The following is a 21307-nucleotide window of genomic DNA, read 5'->3' on the forward strand; positions in this document are numbered from 1 at the left end:
GCAATGACCGAACGCGTCCTCTCATTACCATCATCATTGTTCCCCTTTTGCGTCTTTTTCTTCCTTTGTTTGACGAGCCTTCTTTTGAAGGCTTGTACCAGGCAAAGAGTGTCTGCTCCCCTCATCCTGTAACAGCTAGTTGTAATTCTCTGTATAATGTGGCCTAGTTGACGCAATTGTTGCTTGAGGAGGTTGATCTGACGGGTCAATTTGTTGTTGGCTGGAATGTGGAGTCCCATAATGCAGACCTTTTGGTCTTTTGGTATACCTTTTGGTCATTGATGGTGGGGTAGAGTTGTTGGATTGCAGGGTCTTGAGAATTGCCTTTCTTTGTAAACAGTACTGTCTTTTGAGGTGCGCAATTGAGGCCTGTGGCATGCATGTGTTCGGTATAATATCTGCAGCTTCTTGGACTGTATCTTTAGCTTGCCCAAAGCGTCCAGTTTGAGGGTTCATAAAGAAATGCCATCTGCATAGAAAGAAGGCTACCTTGAGGTTTGGGATGTGTTGTAGCTTCTGCGGTAAGTGGAGAAGAGTAAGATTGAAAAGGAGTGGAGAGAGCAAACACTCAAAAAGGTATTGATAAGAGCCAAACTTGGGTTTGAAGAATGTCTACATTACTTACCAGGGTAGAAACCTTTGTAAGCTCCAGGCCTGCCGAATCGGACAGAGCCGTGTGCTGACTCCTGCCAATCTCCTCCTTGGTCGCAGGCTCATAAATGTGCCTAGCCAGGAGATTGACTCATTACATGCCCCGACCGCCTTTTTGCACATAGGTGCTGGGTGGCAATGTCGGTACTGAGAATGTTTGATGGAAAAATTTTTGACGAGGTGGCTGGCGGAATACCCATTGCAGCTTCGGTCTAAGCACTTCGCAAGAAAGAGAACAGTCAGCTAACTTGGAGTGCAAAATGTGGTGCTTGTTTACCAATCGACACCCTTGAAAATGTGGAAACTAGCCATACAGTCCAGGAGGCAACAGATGCGTTGATGGTTTCAGCTGCAGGATTGACTTAGAAACAACCAGAGAAGTACAGAGACTTTACATTTTTGAAATTTCTCCCTAGCCATTTTCCTGTGACCTGGAATGTGTAAAAATTACCGTTTTCATACTCCTTTGGAGCAAGCATGTTTGTTACTATTTTTAATCCGTTGTGTTTTTGTCCCTTGATATTATAAAAACCAACCCAAACCAACTAAAAGAGCGCAGGACCTACTCGTTAGGTACTTGAATTTTGCCTCGAATGTGCACACGGTTTCTTTTGCAGTAAATAATAAGGGAATGACTTAGACCAGCATGTATGACTTAGACTGTATGACTTAGACCAGCAAATTTAGTTTTTTGGTGCTATTCAGCAGGACCAAATTCAATATACTTCTTTTTGAAAAATGGTTTCAGATGGCTGGAAGGCAGAGTCAAGGGATAGACAGACAAATTTTTGCGCTTAGGTAGTCCAAGAAAGACTATCGTCTCTAGAGCATCGCTGCTGGCACTCCAGTGAGCTGGAAGGGCTCCAAGTTTTTTCCTCTCCTTCCTGCTGCAGGATCCCCCTCTTCACCCTCTGTGGGAAGCCACAGGCAGCAACACGGCCTCCCGCCGGGTCGTCGGCTGCTGCAGTGCCAGCAGTGCAGCTTCTCGGCACTGCACCCGAGTCACATGAAGAGGCACCAGCGCTCACACACGGGCGAGCGCCCCTACCAGTGCAGCCACTGCAACAAGGCCTTTGCGATGAAGACCCACCTGGACGTCCACCTGCGCACGCACACGGGCGAGCGTCCCTACCAGTGCAGCCACTGCAACAAGGCCTTTGCGACGAAGACCCAGCTGGACGTCCACCTGCGCACGCACACGGGCGAGCGTCCCTACGAGTGCCACCTGTGCCCCAGCACCTTCACCCACAAAAGCACGCTGGATAGCCATGTGCGCAGCCACACGGGGGAGAGGCCTTTCCGGTGTCGCCTCTGCCCCAAGGCCTTCACTCATCGCCGCTGGCGGAAGGCGCATGAGACGAGGGAGCACAAAACCCAACCACTATAAAATGACCCCATGCTTGATTGCAGCAGGTTTTTTCTTTGTCAGCCTTCAAATTTTTTTTATTTCTCCTTGTTTGTGACTAGTGAATTTTAGTGCAAAGGCATGACCTAACATCGGAGGTCAAAACACATGCACTGTCTTGTATCTTGTATCTGTATCTTGGACTTGTATCTTGGACTGTATCTTGTAGCTTGCCCAAAGCATCCCAGTTTGAGGGTTCATCTGTGTAGATAGTAACCTTGAGGTTTGGGATGTGTTGTAGTTTCTTCGGTAGAGGGAGAAGAGTGAGATTGAAAAGGAGTGGAGAGAGGACTGCCTCTTGCGGGGTGCCCCTGTCACCATTAAACTAGTAAGAAAACACTCAAAAAGGTATTGGGAAGAGCCAAACTTGTGTTTGAAGAATGCCTACGTTGCTTACCAAGGTAGAAACTGTTGTAAGCTCCAAGCCTACCAAAGTGGACAAAGAGCCATGTGCTGACTCCTGCCAATCCGATATATACGAGTTGCGAAACTCCCCTTAGGCCCCATGTATCGAAAGCCGGTCTTTGCTTGCCTCTCCTCCGCCGGGGCAAGCACGGGGCAAGTTGACTAGCCTGTCGCCTGTCAACAGGACGTTGAAGCAGTACTGAAGTGCTTGCAGCTGCTGCCATAAGTCATAAAAGGAAAAGCCGCTACAACACAAGTAAATTTCACCTAATTAATGTATTCTAATTTAAAAAAGCAATCTTTGTATTAAAAAAAAATTTAATATTAATAGTTTAGCTAAGTTCAGTTTTTGTCTCCTAGGTGCCGCGCGTTGACTTGCCCCTCAGCTTCCACGGAGCACGGGGGCTAGCGCCGTCCGGATTCTGAAGCCGAGTTTCGCAACTATATATTGAGTAACTCTGCTGCCAATCTTCCCCTTGGTCGCAGGCTCATAAATGTGCCTAGCCAGGAGATTGACTCATTACATGCCCCAACCGCCTTTTTGCACGCAGATGCTGGGTGGCAATGTTGGTACCGAGAATGTTTGATGGAGAAATTTTGGATAAGGTAGCTGGCAGAATACCCATTGAAGCTTCAGTCTAAACACTTCGCAAGAAAGAGAACAGTCAGCTGAGCTGGAGTGGGAAATGCGGTGCTAGTTTACCAATTGACACCCTGGCAAGTGTGGAAACTAGCTATAGAGCCCAGGAGGCTACAGGTGTGGCGACGGTTTCAGCTGCAGGATTCACTTAGAAACAACCAGAGACGTACAGAGACTTTTACCTTTTTGAAATTTCTCCCTAGCCTTTTTCCTGCAGCCTGGAATGTGTAGAAATTACTGGTGTCTTACTTGCGTGTAGCATATTTCTTACCATTTTCAATGCACTGTATTTTTGTCTCTTCATGTTATAAAAACAAACCCAAAGTAACTAAAAGAACACAGGACATACCGGTGAAAGGGATGGACAACCAATTTTTGTCGCGTAGATGTTCTCTAGCTCATATGAAAGCCAGCGTTTTATATAGCCCGGGAACCATAAGCAATTTATAAACAAATTGGCAGAAATAATTTTAATTTGGCAGCGAACTTTCTCAAATCGGAAGGGTGGCGGTTTTGTAGTGTCGAAACTTGACACTACAATTAGTGTCCCTGTCACGTGACGTGCAAACCCAGCAGCTACTGTAACTGCTGAAACATTCATTCACTTACTGAAAACCTTTTAACACAAGTATTTGTTTAAGTTTAAATTGTATATGTATTTTAAATATTCTTTTGAAAATTTTTAAGACACGCCGCCCACCAACGCCTCCCGCCAATGATGGGTTGCTCTCAGTGTGGCTAACTGAGCCTCCATGCCCAGAATCAACGTCGGCGTTCAGTAAACAGACCCAGTAAAGGAGCTTTGACGATTCTGCCTGACTCGGGGGCCTTTGTTCCAGCAAAATATTCTATTTCAGTTTCCAAATACGCCAGCGGCACCTTAACAAAAAAAAAAAAAAAAAAAAAAGGACCCGCCCAGGGAGAATTGAACTTCTGACCTCCACAACGTGAAGCATGCATTTTACATATCATGCATCCCAACAGATGGCGCCTTCGTGCAGAATGGACGGGTGAATTTATAAAAAAACTCGCAAAGGAATAAGAAAGCCTGCGATTCACTTTTTTTTTAGCTCGGCACAAGTTTTTAAATATCGCTTTTCATTTCGCATACAGACACAAGTATTTTGCCGCACTACTGTATATCATGTTTGCCAGCATTATTTTTTGGAGAACACACACGCCTTGTTGATCTAAAAATTTCGATTTAAAAAGTTATTGGGGGTTATCAGCAAAACCGCTTCTCTTTAAGGTGCTTTAAGTGATGCCCTTTCATTTCGGACAGAGAATACATACTCAACAAAAATCGGTTGTCTGTCACTTTAAGCACTTGAATTTTGCCTCATGTGCGCAAGGTTTCTTTTGTGCTAAATAATAAGGGCATGTATGACCTAGGCTAGCAGATTTGGTTGTTTGGAGCTGTTAATAGGATATATGCCACTTTTTGACGAAGGGTTTCCACTTTCGGCTGGGTATTGCGGTGCCGACCATGGGGGCAGGGGTTCGATCCCCAGCCGCGGTGGCCACTTTTTTGGTGGAGACAAAAAGCAAAAATGCCATGTGTACAAGATTTTGGTGGTCAAAATTAATCCGGAGCCCTCCAGTACGGCGCACCTCATCGCCTGTGTTGCATCAGTGCGTTAAACCCTACAATCAATCAGTCAACTTTTGGCCGGAAGACTGAGTCGAGGGACAGACAGACAAGCCAAAATTTCTGCATTTAGGTCATCCAAAAAAGACTGTCGTCTCTAAAACGTCGCTGCATGCGCACTGCCACTGCGGTTGTCGTGGGAAAGGCTCCCAGTTTTTTCCTCTCCTCCCTGCTGCAGGATCCCCCTATTCCCCCTCCGTGAAAAGCCCAAGGCAGCAGCCCGGCCCCCCGCCGGGTCGTCAGCTGCTGCAGTGCCAGCAGTGCAGCTTCTCGGCACTGTACCCGAGTTATCTGAAGAGGCACCAGCGCTCACACACGGGCGAGCGCCCCTTCAAGTGCAACCACTGCGGCAAGGCCTTTGCGTGGCAGAACCAGCTGAACGTTCACCTGCGCACGCACACGGGCGAGCGTCCTCACCAGTGCCACCTGTGCCCCAGCGCCTTCACCCACAAAAGCGCGCTGGACAGCCATGTGCGCAGCCACACGGGGGAGAGGCCTTTCCGGTGTCGCCTCTGCCCCAAGGCCTTCACTCGTCGCCGCTGGCGGAAGGCGCATGAGACGAGGGAGCACAAAACCCAGCCACTATAAAATGACACCATGCTTGATTGCAGCAGGTTTTTGTGCTTTGTCAGCCTTTGAAATTTTCAATTTCTCCTCGTTTGTCACTAGTGGATTTAAGTGCAAAGGCATGACCTAACGTCGGAGGTCAAAACACGGGCATTGCCATGGCAGCGAGATGGCGCAAAAAGCAAGACAATGCCATGTTTTGGAATCTTGGTTAGAAAGAGAGAGAGAGAAACATTTGAATTCAGGCATTGCAAGAACTTGAGGAGAAAATGAAGCTCAATTGCCCATGCAAAAGAACTGCATACGATCGACCAGTTGCCTCAAGCGGAAGACAAATGAGAAGAAGGAGTGCAACCACCATGGAGGAAAGTAGGCCCCCCCTTGGCAGTTGTTACAAAACAGTGTCGTGCAGCATTCCAGGGAATGGGGGACTCAGAGACCCTGTTTTATTGTACATTGGGACTTCACTCTGCGTTGAAAATTGCCACGTTTGTCATCCTGTCGGCGCCTCCACAGCTGGGTGACAATTGTTCCTCGCTGTTGCAGGAAGTGTGATTGTCGGTGCGACCTGTGGCAGACAATGGCATCCTGTGTCAGTCACTGTCAACTCGTGATGAGCGCCTATTTGAATGTGTGTTGCAGCTTTGCTGTTCGACAGGAGCAAGCAGGCACACCAGCTTTTAAGACGTGGGAATCATGATGTGTCACCATTCATATGCATGCAAGCACACACAGTCTGCATATGTCGCATGTAATTTTCTGCTGTAATTGTGCCTTCTGTCGGTAAACAGCAGTTGATGTCCATGTGCTTTTTCTAGGGATCGTTGTAAAGGTCAGCTGGAAACATTCAGAGAGTGACATAAACTGACAGACAATTAGATAGACATAAGCTGTCACCAACTACGTGATGAAGTTCCTCTGTTTAGAAAATGCTTTGAACAAACAAGTGCAAACTAATGAAAAAAGACAGAGAAGTGTAGGGGTCGTTACTTTTTAATAATGGATACCAAACACTGGTTTTAATATCAGGGAAAGCCACGTCCCTCCACACACTTTTGCTGTATGGTTTGCTTCCATTTTTTTTATGTATTTGCTTAACAGTAGTAGTAAACTCCAGTGGTTAGTTCGCATCAGTGAATGTCTGTGTGTGTTTCTTCGATTCCTCAATGTTTCTTGTTGGAACCTTAAAATTTGATCGAAGACGACTTATCCAACAACCTCAGTAGCCGCAAGTTGTACTCTTTCCTGGCATGAGGAGGAGGATGAGGAGGACGAAACTTCCCTCTCCTCCTTACTGTGTGTCGAAAATGTCGTCAAATAACTATGCAATCCTGGAACAGAGGTGCGCGGACCGTGGGAAAGCATGTCGCACACACGCTTTCACACACCTGCGTTCCAGGAAGTGGCTAAAGCACACAGATAGACGAGCTCTTGAAACTGACGGCGCATATGCTGACCCCTTCCTTTCCCCTTGCCGGAGTGGTGAGATGAAAGGGAAAAACGAGGGTGAATTCAGAGACGGACAGATGAAGTCTGGGCGGCGGAGCTCGTGGTCCGTCGTCAGCCTCCACGCCAGCATTGGTTTTTAGCCGCCTGATTTCAAATAATTGTATAGTTCGTACTGGCAATTGAGTCGGTTGATAGAAGATCCTTGGTGCTGCGGTTGCTCAGAGGAGAAGCCTCAAGGAAAGAACCAACTGAGATAACTTTCTTGCACTCTTTTCACGCATGAGATGCCTGGATAGAGTAAAACAGATGGCGGAGACAAAGCGGCTCTTGGTAGCTGCCTCACTAGCCCACCTCCTCATTGCTCCTCATTGAATCCCGAGCTACCAAATGGCTTTCACATAGTCTACGTGTGAGCGACGGCAAAAAGCATGTTGATAATGTTTTGCCGCTCTGAAGTTTCACTTAAGACCCTACACATTCCTATGGTGTCCAGTAAGACTTTAACACAGGCTGTTTTAGATGCTTGCAGGCAGATCCCCTCGTAGAAGCTTTTGCAACCGAGTTTAGGGGTGTAACCGGTATTTAAAAATTGGTTTGGACATTCGTGTGTCACTTATCAGTGAGTCCCTGAGAAAAATGTGCAGCTTCTTTACTATTTGAGTCTTCAATTCTCCAATATTACACCTTTAGTTTGCTTACCCTCTGCACATTATCTTCTTCCAGTGAAAAACAGAGTTTTGGGGGAAAGCACATGAGCTCTGCAAATCTCAGTGCCTGGTGAAGTTATTGTCGATCGAATTTGGTGGTAACCGGTTGAGGGTAAATATTTATTTCATCAGCCATTTCACCAAGCCCTGGCCGATTCCCCTCCATTGCTATGTGGTACCGTACACTGGCATGTATGTATTATGGGTCTGCCTTGGAGGACTTCCAACTGGATCAACGTAATACGGCTGAGCACACTGTACATGTGCTGGTGCAGCCACCTTGACAGTGCAGAGCCAGCTGGTGCGAATGTTGAGTGCGCGGCAAAGCACCTCCAGTGATGAACACTCCCATTGCTTCCCAACTTAGGCATGAACTTAAGAGGTTTCACCACGATGCGGGAGCTTTTTTAGTGGGAAAGGACTAGACATGCGAAGCCTCGATTGTGGAGTTTCAAAACCCTTATAAGCGAAATACAGCCGAGCCAGAAAGAAAGAGTAATGTTAGTCCTTGTTGCTAGGCAGTGTTCAGCCACATTAGGCTTGGGTAGAGAAGTTTGCCTGGCACCAAAGGTGACGCTGCCTCCTCTTTCATGCTGGTTCTCTCTCTTATGCCTGACTGTCACCGTGTTTATCAGTGGAAGGGCTCAGAGTTTCTCTTTCCACCTGTTGCAGGCCCTTCTCCTTTCTTGGGTGGCCACGGTGTGCAGCACAGCCCCCCGCCGGGTCGTCAGCCGCTGCAGTGCCAGCAGTGCAGCTTCATGGCACTGTACCCGAGTTATCTGAAGAGGCACCAGCGCTCGCACACGGGCGAGCGCCCCTTCAGCTGCAGCCACTGCAACAAGGCCTTTGTGACGAAGACCCAGCTGGACGTCCACCTGCGCACGCACACGGGCGAGCGTCCCTACCAGTGCCACCTGTGCCCCAGCACCTTCACCCAGCAGGCCCACCTAAACAGCCATGTGCGCAGCCACACGGGGGAGCAGCCCTTCCGGTGTCGCTTCTGCCCCAAGGCCTTCTCTCGTCGCCTCTTGCAGAAGACGCACGAGGCGAGGGAGCACGAAACCCAGCCACTATAAAATGACACCATGCTTGATTGCAGCGGGTTTTTGTGCTTTGTCAGCCTTTGAAATTTTTAATTTCTCCTCGTTTGTCACTAGTGGATTTTAATGCAAAAGCATGACATAACGTTGGAGGTCAAAACACGGGCATTGTAATGGCAGCGAGATGGCGCAAAAAGCGAGACGATCACCAAAATGCCATGTTTTGGAATCTTGGTTACAAAGAGAGAGAGAGAAATATTTGAATTCAGTCATTGCAAGAACTTAAGGCGAAAATGAAGCTCAATTGCCCATGCAAAAGAACTGCATACCATCGACCAGTTGCCTCAAGCGGAAGACAAATGAGAAGGAGCCCAACCACCATGGAAGAAAGTAGGCCCCCCTTGGCAGTTGTTACAAAACAGTGTCGTGCAGCATTCCAGGGAGTGGGGGACTCGGAGAGATACCCTGTTTTATTGTACATTGAGATTTCACTCAGAGTGAAAATTGCCACGTTTGTCATCCTGTCGGCGCCTCCACAGCTGGGTGACAATTGTTCCTCGCTGCTGCGGAAAGTGTGATTGTTGGTGCGACCTGTGGCTGACAGTGGCATCCTGTGTCAGTCACTGTCAACTCGTGATGAGCGCCTATTTGAATGTGTGTTGCAGCTTTGCTGTTCGACAGAAGCAAGCAGACACACCAGCTTTTAAGACGTGGGAATCATGATGTGTCACCATTCATGTGCATGCAAGCACACACAGTCTGCATATGTCGCATGTAATTTTCTGCTGTAATTGTGCCTTCTGTCGGTAAACAGCAGTTGATGTCCATGTGCTTTTTCTAGGGATCGTTGTTAAGGTCAGCTGGAAAAATTCAGAGAGTGACATAAACTGACGGACAATCAGATAGACATAAGCTGTCACCAACTACGTGATGAAGTTCCTCTGTTTAGGAAATGCTTTGAACAAACGAGTGCAAACTAATTAAAAAAGACAGAAGGGTAGGGGTCGTTTCTTTTTAATAACAGATACCAAACACTGGTTTTAATATTGGGGAAAGCCACGTTCCCCCACACACTTTTGCTGTATGGTTTGCTTCCATTTCTTTGATGTACTATTTGCTTAACAGTAGTAGTAAACTCCAGTGGTTAGTTTGCATCACTGAATGTCTGTGTGTTACTTCAATTCCCTAATTTTTCTAGCTGAACCTCGAAATTTAATTTACAATGACTTATCCGACAACCTCAGTAGCCGCAAGTTGCACTCTTTCCTGGCGTGAGAAGGAGGAGGAAGAGGAGGAAGAAACTTCCCTCTCCTCCTTACTCTTTGTTGGAAATGTCAAACTAACTGAAATGTCTCTCGACAGAGCAAAGCGCGTTGCGCAGTGCCTTAATTCTTGCGCCGGCTTTTTCTGGAACCAGTCGTATCTGCTCACACTGGATGTTCTGAAAAGCAGCGCGTGCAGAGGCACAAATGCATGGGTAGACGAGCTCTTGAAACCAACAGACCATATGCTGACCCCTTCCTTTCCTCTTGCCCGAGTGGTGGGATGAAAGGGAAAAACTAGGGTGAATTCGGAGGCGGACAGATGAGGTCTGGGCGGCGGAGCTCGTGGTCTGTCGTCTTCAGGCTCCACCCCAGCATTGGTTTTTATCCCCCTGAATGCAAATAATTGTATAGTTCGTACTGGCGATTGAGTCGGTTGATAGAAGATCGTTGGTGCTGCGGTGGCTCAGAGGAGAAGCCTCAGGGAAAGAACCAACTGAAATAACTTACTTGCACTCTTTTCACGCATCAAATGCCTGGAAAGAGTAAAACAGATGGCGGAGACAAAGCGGCTCTTGGTAGCTGCCTCACTAGCTCACCTCCTCATTGCTCCTCATTGAATCCCGAGCTACCAAATGGCTTTTACATAGTCTACGTGTGAGCGATGGCAAAAAGCATGTTGATAATGTTTTGCCGCACTGAAGTTTCGCTTAAGACCCTACACATTCCTATGGTGTCCAGTAAGACTTTAACACAGGCGTTTTGTAGATGCTTGCAGACAAATCCCCTCGTAGAAACTTTCGCAACCGAGTTTAGGGGTGTAACCGGTATTTAAAAATTGGTTTGGACATTTGTGTGTCACTTATCAGTGAGTCCCTGTGAAAAATGTGCAGCTTCTTTACTCTTTGAGTCTTCAATTCTCCAATATTACACCTTTAGTTAGCTTACCCTCTACACATTATCGTCTTCCGGTGAGAAACAAAGTTTCGGGGCAAAGCACATGAGCTCTGCAAATCTCAGTGCCTGGTGAAGTTATTGTTGATCGAATTTGGTGGTAACTGGTTGAGGGTAAATATTTATTTCATCAGCCATTTCACCAAGCCCTGGCCGATTCCCCTCCATTGCTATGTGGTACCGTACACTGGCATGTATGTATTATGGGTCTGCCTTGGAGGACTTCCAACTGGATCAACGTAATACGGCTGAGCACACTGTACATGTGCTGGTGCAGCCACCTTGACAGTGCAGAGCCAGCTGGTGCGAATGTTGAGTGCGCGGCAAAGCACCTCCAGTGATGAACACTCCCATTGCTTCCCAACTTAGGCATGAACTTAAGAGGTTTCACCACGATGCGGGAGCTTTTTTAGTGTGAAAGCACTAGACATGCGAAGCCTCGATTGTGAAGTTTCAAAACCCTTATAAGCGAAAGACAGCCGAGCCAGAAAGAAAGAGTAATGTTAGTCCGTGTTGCTAGGCAGTGTTCAGCCACATTAGGCTTGGGTAGAGAAGTTTGCCTGACACCAAAGGTGACGCTGCCTCCTCTTTCATGCTGGTTCTCTCCTCTTATGCCTGACTGTCACCGTGTTTGTCAGTGGAAGGGCTCTCAGAGTTTCTCTCTCCTCCTGTTGCAGGCCCTTCTCCTTCCCTGGGTGGCCACGGTGTGCAGCACAGCCCCCCGCCGGGTCGGCAGCCGCTGCAGTGCCAGCAGTGCAGCTTCACGGCACTGCACCCGAGCCACATGAAGAGGCACCAGCGCATACACACGGGCGAGCGCCCCTTCAGCTGCAGCCACTGCGGCAAGGGCTTCGGGCAGAGGAGCCACCTGGTTGAGCACCTGCGCATCCACACGGGCGAGCGTCCCTACCAGTGCCACCAGTGCTCCAGCGCCTTTGCCCAGGTCAATGCCCTGTATCGTCACGTGCTCAGCCACACGGACGAGAGGCCCTTCCGCTGCCGCTTCTGCCCCGAGGCTTTCGCACGCCGTATCCAACAGAAGGCACACGAGAAGCAGCACAGCAGCCACCAGTAGTGCAGCCCGAGGGGAACGGCCCAGCAGGGTGTGTGTAGAACGTTGTCGGAGGGCAATGAGCCCCTCTTGGTGGATCGTTATGAGGCAGTGTGGGACTCTGATCGAGAGCCTGTGTTTTGTACGTTGCGACTTCACTGCAGGCAAAAATTACCAGGTGTGTCAATGCGTCGGTGCCTCCGCAGCCGTGTGACAATTGTTCCGTGCTGCTGCAGGAAGTGTGATTGTTGGTGGGACCTGTGCCAGACAGTGCAATCCGGTGTCAGTCACCGGCAACTCGTGATGAGTGCCTATTTGAATGCAGGCTGCAGCTTTGCTGTTCGACAGAAGCAAGCGGACGCACCACCTTTTAGGAAGTGGGAGTCATGATGTGTCACCATTCATATGCATGCTAGCACGTGCAGTTTGGATATGTCGCATGTAATTTCGTGCTGTAATTGTGCCGTGTGTCGGTAAACAGCAGTTGATGTCAAGTGCTCATCGTGTGTACTCTTTTCTAGAGATGGCTGTAAGGGTCAGATGAAAACATTCAGAGAGTGACAAAAACTTAGACACTATCTATCTGTTAAGTTTGGTTCCACTGTTTAGAAAATGGTTTGAACGAGAGAGTGCAGACTTTAACGAAAAAAGACAGAGAAGGGGACGGGTTGTTACTTTTTATCCCCTTCCCCTTTCGCGATATTGTTTGTTTTCATATTTTATATATTTGCTTAACAGTACTAGTAAACTTCAGTAGTCAGTTGGCATCACTGAATGTCTGTGTTACTTCAATTCCCTAATTTTTCTAACTGAACCTTAAAATTTAATCTACGATGGGTTATCCAACAACCTCAGTAGCCACAAGTACTCTTTTTTGGCATGAGTAGGAGGAGGAGGAAGAAATTTCCCTCTCCACATCACTCTTTCTTGGACATGTTGACAAACTTCCGTATAAGGCGGAATATAGGGCGATCGACTTACCTTGTGGCCGAGAAATTTGGAAAAAAAATTGATACATATCACCGTTTTGTTGAAGCTGTAAGCACTTTTTTGTCTATCGTAACTCAATAGAGCTGTTTGGAATCTTGTCGGACTGCCTTTGCCTGGCTGTCTCCCACACAAGTCGTTCTTGGTGCAGTCCGAAGAATTGCTTACGAAGAGCTTTTTAATTACCACTCGCAAGACCATGTCATCAGTTAGCTAGAGCCAAGCATGGGTCACCCATGTGCAGACCGCCGCGGAATTTGGTTTGCGCAAGCCACCAGCAAACGTCTTGTTGTGTCCTTGGCCATCCATTCGTCGAGACGTCGCACAATGCTCGCAGACAAAAGTAGCCACCTTATTCCTCAGTTCTAGGTGCACAGTGCAGCACCCACAAAACGAGGTCCTCTGAGCGTTGCATATCGGGAGCTGCCCCTTCAGCTGACGCCAGTAGCGTGCACTCTCTTCGGTGACACTGTACTGGCGGTCTGGGAAGCGGAGCTCATGGCTAGGCTCCCCCCGAGCACTGATTTCTAGCCGCATGATTGCAAATAAATGCACGGTTCGTACTGGTGATTGAGTCGGTTGATTGAAGATCCCAGGGATTAGATCCTTGGTACTGCAGCGGTTCAAAGAAGCTTCAGGGAGAGAACCAACTGAGATAACTTTCTTATACTCTTTCATGCCTGAAAAAAGTGAGGGAGACAGCGGATATGAAGTGGCTCTTGGTAGCTGCCTCACCACCACCGTGTTGTCACTGCTATAAGTAGTCGTTAACCCCCTCTTAAATGACGCCTCCAATCCTCCATTTCCACCTTCATATCTTATATTGTTATGTGACCTGTGTTTCCCAAATGCATTGAACTGAAGCTGCTTGCTTCTCCACAAGACATTTGGGGTATGCATTGCATCACGGGGTGCCGAAATGTGCAGCTCTGGTAGATTTGTGGGTCGATACAGCATCTTCTAGTATTAAAACAATGTATTACATTTTTTTTTTGTAAAGCTCAGGTGATGCACTGTTCCAGTTCATGAAAGTGCGCGCTGTTATGCTTGGAGCCCACCAAGCCCCCACCTCAGATGCGCGGACGTGTACCATCACCATCATCAGCCTATTTACGCCCACTGCTGGGCAGAGGGCTCTCCCATAGATCTCCCAATTATACAGGTCCTGTGCTAACTGCGACCAATTTGTCCCCGCAAACTTATTGACCAGACGTGTACACAACACCGGAAAAACACAGACGTGCCTATTTAGTGTAGAATGGGCTGAGAAGTTGTAAACTGTGTTTAACCACCGCCCAAATGTAATTTTATGATGTCTAGGCCATGCTTAAAGTTTTGGTGTTCGTGTTGCATGCATTTTTAATGAGAAAAGCACGTTTTAAAGTTCCGTTTCGCTCATACCATCCTGCCCACAGAGTTCTTGACTTTGTGACCGCACAGTGGCTAGTCGTCACGGCTAAATTTAATAAATTGCTGGCATGCTTAGTGCGTGTTTGTTATGTGCTATCTTTGTGTGAAGAAACGAAATTTTAACGGCCCCTTACGGTGCTGTGAATGTGAAAGCATTATTTTGCAATGGCTGAACACGTCCTCTCATTATACATTACCATCATTCCCCCTTTGCATTTTTTCCTTGCCTTCTTTGCACTTTTGCACACCATCATTTGGGACAGTGCAGTACGACCGCAGGTTTCAGTGAATGCCGCATGGTGGCGCTGCTGTTGGGTGCTGAGCAGAGCAGACATTATGCGGAAAGGCACTTTGCTATTCGCTTGATTGCTACTTGTGTAATTAGCATGCCCAACGCACATTTCCGAGTCGAGGCCCACAACGTCGTCATTGCATTTGTCTTTATTAGCTGGAGCCATTGGGTCACCGTGGCAGAGGGAATATGTATACATGTGATTGTCTCGCATTCCAAACGCCCCGTGTTATATCCCACCAAGGCTTGAATTTTCCAAATTTCCTCTTCAACTCAATTCCTCTACTTAGTTTACAAAAGGTTTTTGAGGACCTTGGTAGCATTCTTTCTCCTGTTTTGTATTCTTCGATAGGTGGGCTGTTTCTTTTTAGGGGGAATGGGCATATGTCACCGATGTGTGCCGTCTCTTGGCCACCGTGGTGTCAGATTTCTGATGTACTGCGTTAACTAATGCCTTCACACCAAAGAGTCAATATTAACAAACAAGAAAGAAGTCAGACCATTTAAGTCTTGCCAGTGATTGAAAACATGCTGCAAGCTAATATGATGCCATTGCATTGTTTGACGGGGTCACCGTGATCAGTGCATGGTGTTCTGGTCTTCGGCTGCCTGTCACATATAAAGACTGCAGGTGTTAGGCAAGCAGTCAAATAATCACATGGGTGGAACTTCAGAATACAATCACAAGAAACCTGTATGAGTAGTGTCTACTGAAGTTTTTTGGGCCAACGGCAGGTTTTTTGCTGTATCCTGGCATGACTTTATCTGGTTTATTTGTGGACAGTGCGTCAAGTGTGTGATTTTTGGTGGTAGGTGTTAAAAATCTGGTAAGTGCAAAAAAGTCACCAACATCCACCGTGGCAACATTTAGCCTTTCAATTATGCCCTTGAAAGGAGGTTGCTGGTTCCAGTAAAGATCAGAAGGGTCGGAGTTGCCAGCCACAACAATACAGTTGGTCTAATTGCTCGTCATTGATTCCCGACCTACAAGATGGCTTTCACAGAGGCTGTGTGTGGGTGACAGTAAAGAGCATATTGATAATGTTTTGCCCTTCTTAAATTTCATTTAAGACCCTACACATTCGCATGGTGTCCACTAAGACTTCAACACAGCTTGTATCAGATGCTTGCAGGCAGATCCGGTCGTAGAAACCTTCACAACCGAGTTTAGGGTGTAACTGATACTTGAAAATTGGTTTTGAAATCCGTGTCCCTTATCAGTGAGCCCCTGAGAAAAACATGCAGCTTTTTTACTCTTTAGGCCTTCAATTCTCTAATATTACACCTTTAATCAGCTTACCCTCTCTGCATATTATCTGCTTCCTGTGAAAAGGAACGTTTCGGGGGAAAGCACGTGAGCTCTGCAAATCTCGCTGCCTGGTGAAGTTATTGTTGATTGAATTCGGTGGTAACCATTTGAGGGAGAAAATTTATTTCACCAACCATTTCACCAAGCCCTGGCCGATTCCCCTCCCTTGCTATGCGATACTGTACACTTGCATGTATCTATTATGTGCCAACGTATTATGGCTGAGCGCAGTGTACATGTGCTGCTGCAGCCGCCTTGGCACTGCAGAGCCAGCTGGTGCGAATGTTCCGTGCACGGCAAAGCACCTCCAGTGATGAACACTCTCATTGCTTCCCAACGTAGGCATGAAGTTAGTAGGTTTTAGCACAGTGCATGGTAATGAGAGAAGAGCTTTCTTAGGGTAAAAGCATTAGACGTGCCAATCCTGAGAAGCCTCGATTGTGAAGTGTCAAACCCCTTCTGAGCGAAAGACAGCCGAGCCAGCAAGGAAGAGTAGGGTTTGTTCGTGTTGCTAGGCAGTGCTCAGCCACATGAGGCTTGGGCAGAGCAGTTTGTCTGGCACCAAAGGTGGCGCTGCCTCCTCTTTCATGCTGGTTCTCTCCTCTTATGCCTAACTGTCACCGTGTTTATCAGTGGAAGGGCTCTCAGTGTTTCTCTGTCCTCCTGTTGCAGGCCCTTATCCCTCCCGCAGCGGTCCCAGGGTGGAGCACTACCCCCGGGCGGGTCGCCGGATACTGCACTGCCCCCAGTGCAGCTTCACGACACCGCACCCAAGCCACCTAAAGAGGCACCAGCGCATACATACGGGCGAGCGCCCCCACCAGTGCAGCCACTGCGGCAAGGGCTTCGGGCAGAGGAGCCACCTGGTCGACCACCTGCGCACGCACACGGGCGAGCGTCCCTTTCAATGCCACCTGTGCCCCAGTGCCTTTGCCCAGAAGACTAACTTGGTTGCCCACCTGCGCAGCCATGCAGCCGGGCATTTCTTCCGCTGATTCTTTCGCCCCGTGGCCTTCGCTTGCCATCTCCAGCAGACCACGCACAGCAACCACCAGTGGCAGAGCAGGAGAGGAGAAGGGCGATTCGTGTGTGTGCACGCATGATCGAAATGAAGCACGCCCCTTCTTGCAGATTATTACAAAGCTCTTTTATGGAGCATTCCAAGAGGTGGGGGCTTAAGAGGTGGGGGCCTGCTGGGTCCGAGAGAAAATTTTGCCGTCACATCGTGGCCTCACCAGCCGGGTAACAACTGTTCCACGCTGGTGCAGGAAGTGTAATTGTGGGTGGGACCTGTGGAGACAGTGCCGTCTGGTGTTGGTCTCAAGCGGCCGCCGTACAGTGCCCATCTGAACACGTGCCGCAGCTTTGCGGACTGACCCAAGCAAAAAGGTGCACTTTTGTTGGGAAGGGCAGTCTCAATGTGTCGCCTTTGATAGAAATGCCTACAAATACATATATGTATGTTGCGTTTACGCCTCTCATGCAATTTTCTTCTGTGATGGTGCTTTCTCTTAGTGAACAGCAGCCGATGTGCTTCTGAAAAGTGCTTCCTGAAAAGGCAATTTTAAGAGGCAGCTAGAAATTGGATGTTCGGCTGTTTTTCGGACGTCCCACGGAAGTCCTTGGTTGCTTAGGCAGTCATCACCGGTTCTAAAACGGCAGTTTAAAATTTCGTCTCCAGCTTTATTTCACCTCAGGCACTCAAAATTCTCCAACAAATACCCTCAATGTCCCCCATAGAAGTCATCTGGGCTCCTGCGCACGCTGGCCTGGAGGGGAATGAAGTTGCCCACAGTATGGCTCGAGAACTCACCGCCCTAACCAGGCCCAGCTCGTTCCTCTACCATGGCGCCAGGTCCGCTGGAGACCGGATGATTACGTACAATGAAATTACCACCCAGTACCGCCTCTCTCGCCATGTCTGCCCCCCCCGGCACCAGTCAGCAAGAACACACATGGCGTCTTTTACAAACGAACATATTTCCCAATCCCGTTAAATGAGGCCTAATTCACCCAGCCATATGCAGGGTACGTAGTCTGGGTGCAGGGACTGGCACCCAGCCGAAGGGTGCCAGTCGCTCGGCCCCCTTCAGCACCTTATGTGGGGATGCCCGAGAGATCCCTATCCAAAAATAACCACATGTGAGCCGTGGGAAGAGGCATTGCACTGTCGAGACCAGGAGGTTCAAGCTTACTTCACTGGACGCCCGAGTGGCCACAGTCACCGCCAAAACGGTGGCCACCATCGTCAACTAACTGTGCTCACAAATAATTGTGTTTCTTCTTCTTCTTCCACGATATCTGCAGTTTTGTGGAAATGCAGGGCATTACGTGGCCCTGGCTATGGGGGTACTCGGCAAAGAATGCTACGCATTAAAATAAATTACCATTATTATATTTAAATGGGCATGGTGATGATTATGTGTGGTAGCATATTTTCCGCTCCCCAGGGGATTAGTAGTAGTAGTAGTAGTGCGAGCGATCGAAGCAACTTTATTGAAAATGCTTGCCGAACGATTAGCCGTCCCGTGTAAAGAAGGTGTCACCGTGACGCGGCCATGACGTCTTCCCGGCTGTTGCGCCTCTACTCTGGCCGCGGCTTCACTACTCCCTTTGGTCGACTGCGCCTTCCCCTGTTATGGGGTGGCAGCCTCCCTCCGGTTTAGCTCGGTCGTTGCCTTTCGAGGGCCGCCGAGATCTGCTGGACGGCCTGGGCTTGGACTTCTTGATCGTAGCAACGCATTGCGGAAGAAAGCCTCACCCAGCTAGTGCAATCCTTCGCTATAAGCCACATTACACATTACGTATGTTGCTGCTTTCCACAACTGGAGGCAATGCGAGCATAATAAGATTAACACGCTCAGACTTAAAGCTTACAAGGCAGCACTCGGACTTCTCGACTGCACAAGCACCGAAAAGTTCCTGGCCCTGGGAGTGCATAACACCTTGGAAGAAATCGCCGAGGCGCAGAGGACCGCCCAGCTCGTGCGGCTATCGGAAACAAGAAAGGGCATCAAGTGCTGCGTGACCTAGGCCTGGAGCCAAAAGAAGGGGGACCCGAGAATACAGACGTGCATGTACCAGAAGCAATTAGCAGGCGGTTGCGGGTATGTCCTGTGCCAAGAAATGTGAACCCCGAGTTCAACAAGAAGCGGCGGGCAGCGAGGGCCAAGGCGCTCATCGATCTCCATGCCAAAGACAGGGGTGCTGTGTTTGTGGATGCGGCAGAGTATCCAGATGGCAGAAGAGCATTCGCCGCAGCAGTTGTAGGGGCAGCGACCGGTGCAACACGGACGGCGGCGAGTGTGTGGACTCGAGCGGCGCATCGAGTAGTAGTAGTAAAGACTATTAATTGAAAGGAGACACAAGCAGGGTTTTTTTTTTTTTTTTTTTTTTTTTTTGAGGAGGGGGGGGGGGGGAATGAAGGGTGCAGGGGAAGGTAAAATGTCTCAGACATTCACAAGTTCACATAAAAATGTTCCGACGCCACTGGTGGCCAGAATACCAAGCACAGATACTGTATTTACTCACGTAATGAACCCATCCCCCACTTTTCTTCTTGAGAATTTGCCTTCTTGTCACCTTGCATAAAAAATGCAGTGGTAATATGTTTTTATCTTGTCATGGTTGCTGATGCCGTAGACGATCGCAGTAACTTAATATCACGCCATAGTATGTGCAGAAACACTAAACACGCATTCTAACGAAAAGAAATCTCCAACAAAAGCTGGAGGCGTGAGGGTGAATGCCGTGGCTCACAATTTAAAAATAGCGCGCTTATGGAGCCCCACCTGCTCAACACAAAACAAACCCAAATGCTGCGGTGTGCGGAAAAAGCACCAAGTGTACTCTGCACTCCTTCCCTGCTTTGTGCTGTTTGGATCGTTTTGTAGGTCCAAAGAAGGAGAGCTTCCTGGTGTGGGCAAAGAAGTTTTTACGGCACGAAAGACGATGCACTGTGGGCCAACGACAAATGTGAAGCGGCAAGCGACTTCAGTGAGGAGGACAGCTCCATGGCATCCATGGCGAACAGGGGGACGATGGTGAGTAAGGGGGCCCCCTGCGAAAAAAACAATTGGAGGACCATTTGGACCTGCCGAAAACACACTTGGTTCAAATGAAACCATTTGAAAATGCAAATGGTTCCATTTGGCCCAATTGTGTTTTCGACAGGTCCAATTGGGCCTCCAATCGTTTTTTTCGCCTGGGGCGCCACTAGCATGTTGTGGATAAAAAAGGAATTTGGTTACATAATTACCTACGTGTTCTTACTGGAAAGGTAAGGCTTTGACAGCACTTCTTTTAGCATCTTTGTTGCATGAAATTTGAACTTTCCAAAATCTGTTGCAACTTTTTCCTGCATAATGGCCCCTCCCCCCAATTCGTGCCAATGTTTCGGAAAAAAATGTGGGTTCATTACACGAGAGAGAAAACTAAAAAAAGTGCCGTTACATCACTTTCTGTTAACCCCATTGCAGGTGGTGCCGTTCATTGCAAGTTAAACCTGCGATGTGCGTTTTATAAAACGAACATTCGGAAACGTCTGAAGGAAAAGTACACGTTGGGAAACATAGCTCACTTTTTGTGCTGTGTCGATGAGCCAGTCATCTCAAAAGGTAAAATATAGTTGGTAACTACTACTTTCTTGTGAGAATAGAGCAGAAATTTATAAAATGCGGCAATCATAAAAACATGATTTCTCTATTATTAGCTGTTTCCAAACTTTAATGTAGCCGACTCTTGTTAATTTGATGTGAGTTACGTAATGAAATCCGATAACTTACTCCAAGTAGATCTTCAGGTCCCACTTGGGGTATAAAAACGTGTATAGTATTTACTTTTCCCAATTCCATTTTCTAATAATTAAACTAAATTTTAGGGCTCCCCATAGGGTTAAAGTAACGATTGGTCAACTATCCTTAATTCAACCTTGTTTAGTTGGATTTTATCAGTTATGAGGCCAAGTCTAGGAGTGCCATTGGTGTATGAAGCTACGTTTTTTTACTCTGGCCAATACAATTTTTCATTACTGCGATCGTGATTTGGTGGTCCCACCAGGATATAATCGACGCGGTGTGAACCCCAATTCTTGCCCCATGAATTGGGAAAATTCTAAAACCCGAAAACAATTGTTGGTATACGTATAGGTAGATGAGTGCTAAGAATACGTTACCTTCTTTTATATAAAGACAAATCTTTGTCAGCAGTGTGCAAAAGTTCAGGCATCCCCCTTTTTCTTGCGTGCGCATTTATTCTTTTTGTCGCCACCACAAAATGCACTGATAATCACAATATTAGTGTAACATTTACGTCTTTTGCCACCATTGGCGTTAACAACTTAAATATATTAGCCTCTTTATGTCCATGGAAACAAATACATAATTGCGCGAATTGCATACGCCTTCGCGTAATTTTCGCTACTTTGTCGATGGTTGCCAGTGATATTTGCGCTCAGAGAGAGAGAGAGAGATAATTGCTTTATTGAGGTAAGGAGGCCAGATGCCCTGGGGGGAGAGAGGTAAAAGGGTAG

The 21307-nt window shown here is 47.8% G+C and overlaps 3 protein-coding genes across 3 annotated transcripts in view; all 3 read left to right on the forward strand.

Annotated features, from left to right (window-relative positions):
• The window catches only part of LOC144179848 (uncharacterized), a 76911-nt gene extending 72005 nt beyond the window's left edge, over window positions 1–4906 (forward strand). Inside the window, exon 12 of the mRNA XM_077708276.1 lies at window positions 1478–4906. Coding sequence (XP_077564402.1) covers window positions 1478–2038 — 561 coding nt within the window. The 3' untranslated portion in view covers window positions 2039–4906. The remainder of the gene's footprint in view (window positions 1–1477) is intronic.
• On the forward strand, window positions 2562–12273 carry LOC144179849 (uncharacterized). Its single transcript, XM_077708277.1, has 5 exons — window positions 2562–2603; window positions 4795–5327; window positions 8026–8542; window positions 8782–8902; window positions 11406–12273. The coding sequence occupies exons 1-5, from the start codon at window positions 2562–2564 to the stop codon at window positions 11801–11803; spliced, it is 1611 nt and encodes a 536-aa protein (XP_077564403.1). The 3' UTR covers window positions 11804–12273.
• Window positions 11813–18024, forward strand: LOC144179118 (uncharacterized; the record flags this gene model as incomplete). Its single annotated transcript, XM_077707349.1, has 2 exons — window positions 11813–11957; window positions 16450–18024. Coding segments are annotated over 2 exons (468 nt in total), but the record flags the coding sequence as incomplete, so codon positions are not given.
• Between the last annotated feature and the right edge of the window lie 3283 nt (window positions 18025–21307).

This window comes from Haemaphysalis longicornis, unplaced genomic scaffold, assembly GCF_048455015.1.
Source record: "Haemaphysalis longicornis isolate Haplotype H1 unplaced genomic scaffold, Haemaphysalis longicornis Haplotype H1 scaffold_4, whole genome shotgun sequence".
Lineage (NCBI taxonomy): Eukaryota > Metazoa > Arthropoda > Arachnida > Ixodida > Ixodidae > Haemaphysalis > Haemaphysalis longicornis.

Coding starts and splice junctions, on each gene's coding strand:
- LOC144179849 (XM_077708277.1), top strand. CDS start 2,562: ATGTATCGAAAGCCGGTCTTTGCTTGCCTCTCCTCCGCCGGG. Junction 8,543..8,781: donor GGGAGCACGAAACCCAGCCA/CTATAAAATGAC, acceptor ATTTGAATTCAG/TCATTGCAAGAACTTAAGGC. Junction 8,903..11,405: donor CCCAACCACCATGGAAGAAA/GTAGGCCCCCCT, acceptor CTCCTGTTGCAG/GCCCTTCTCCTTCCCTGGGT.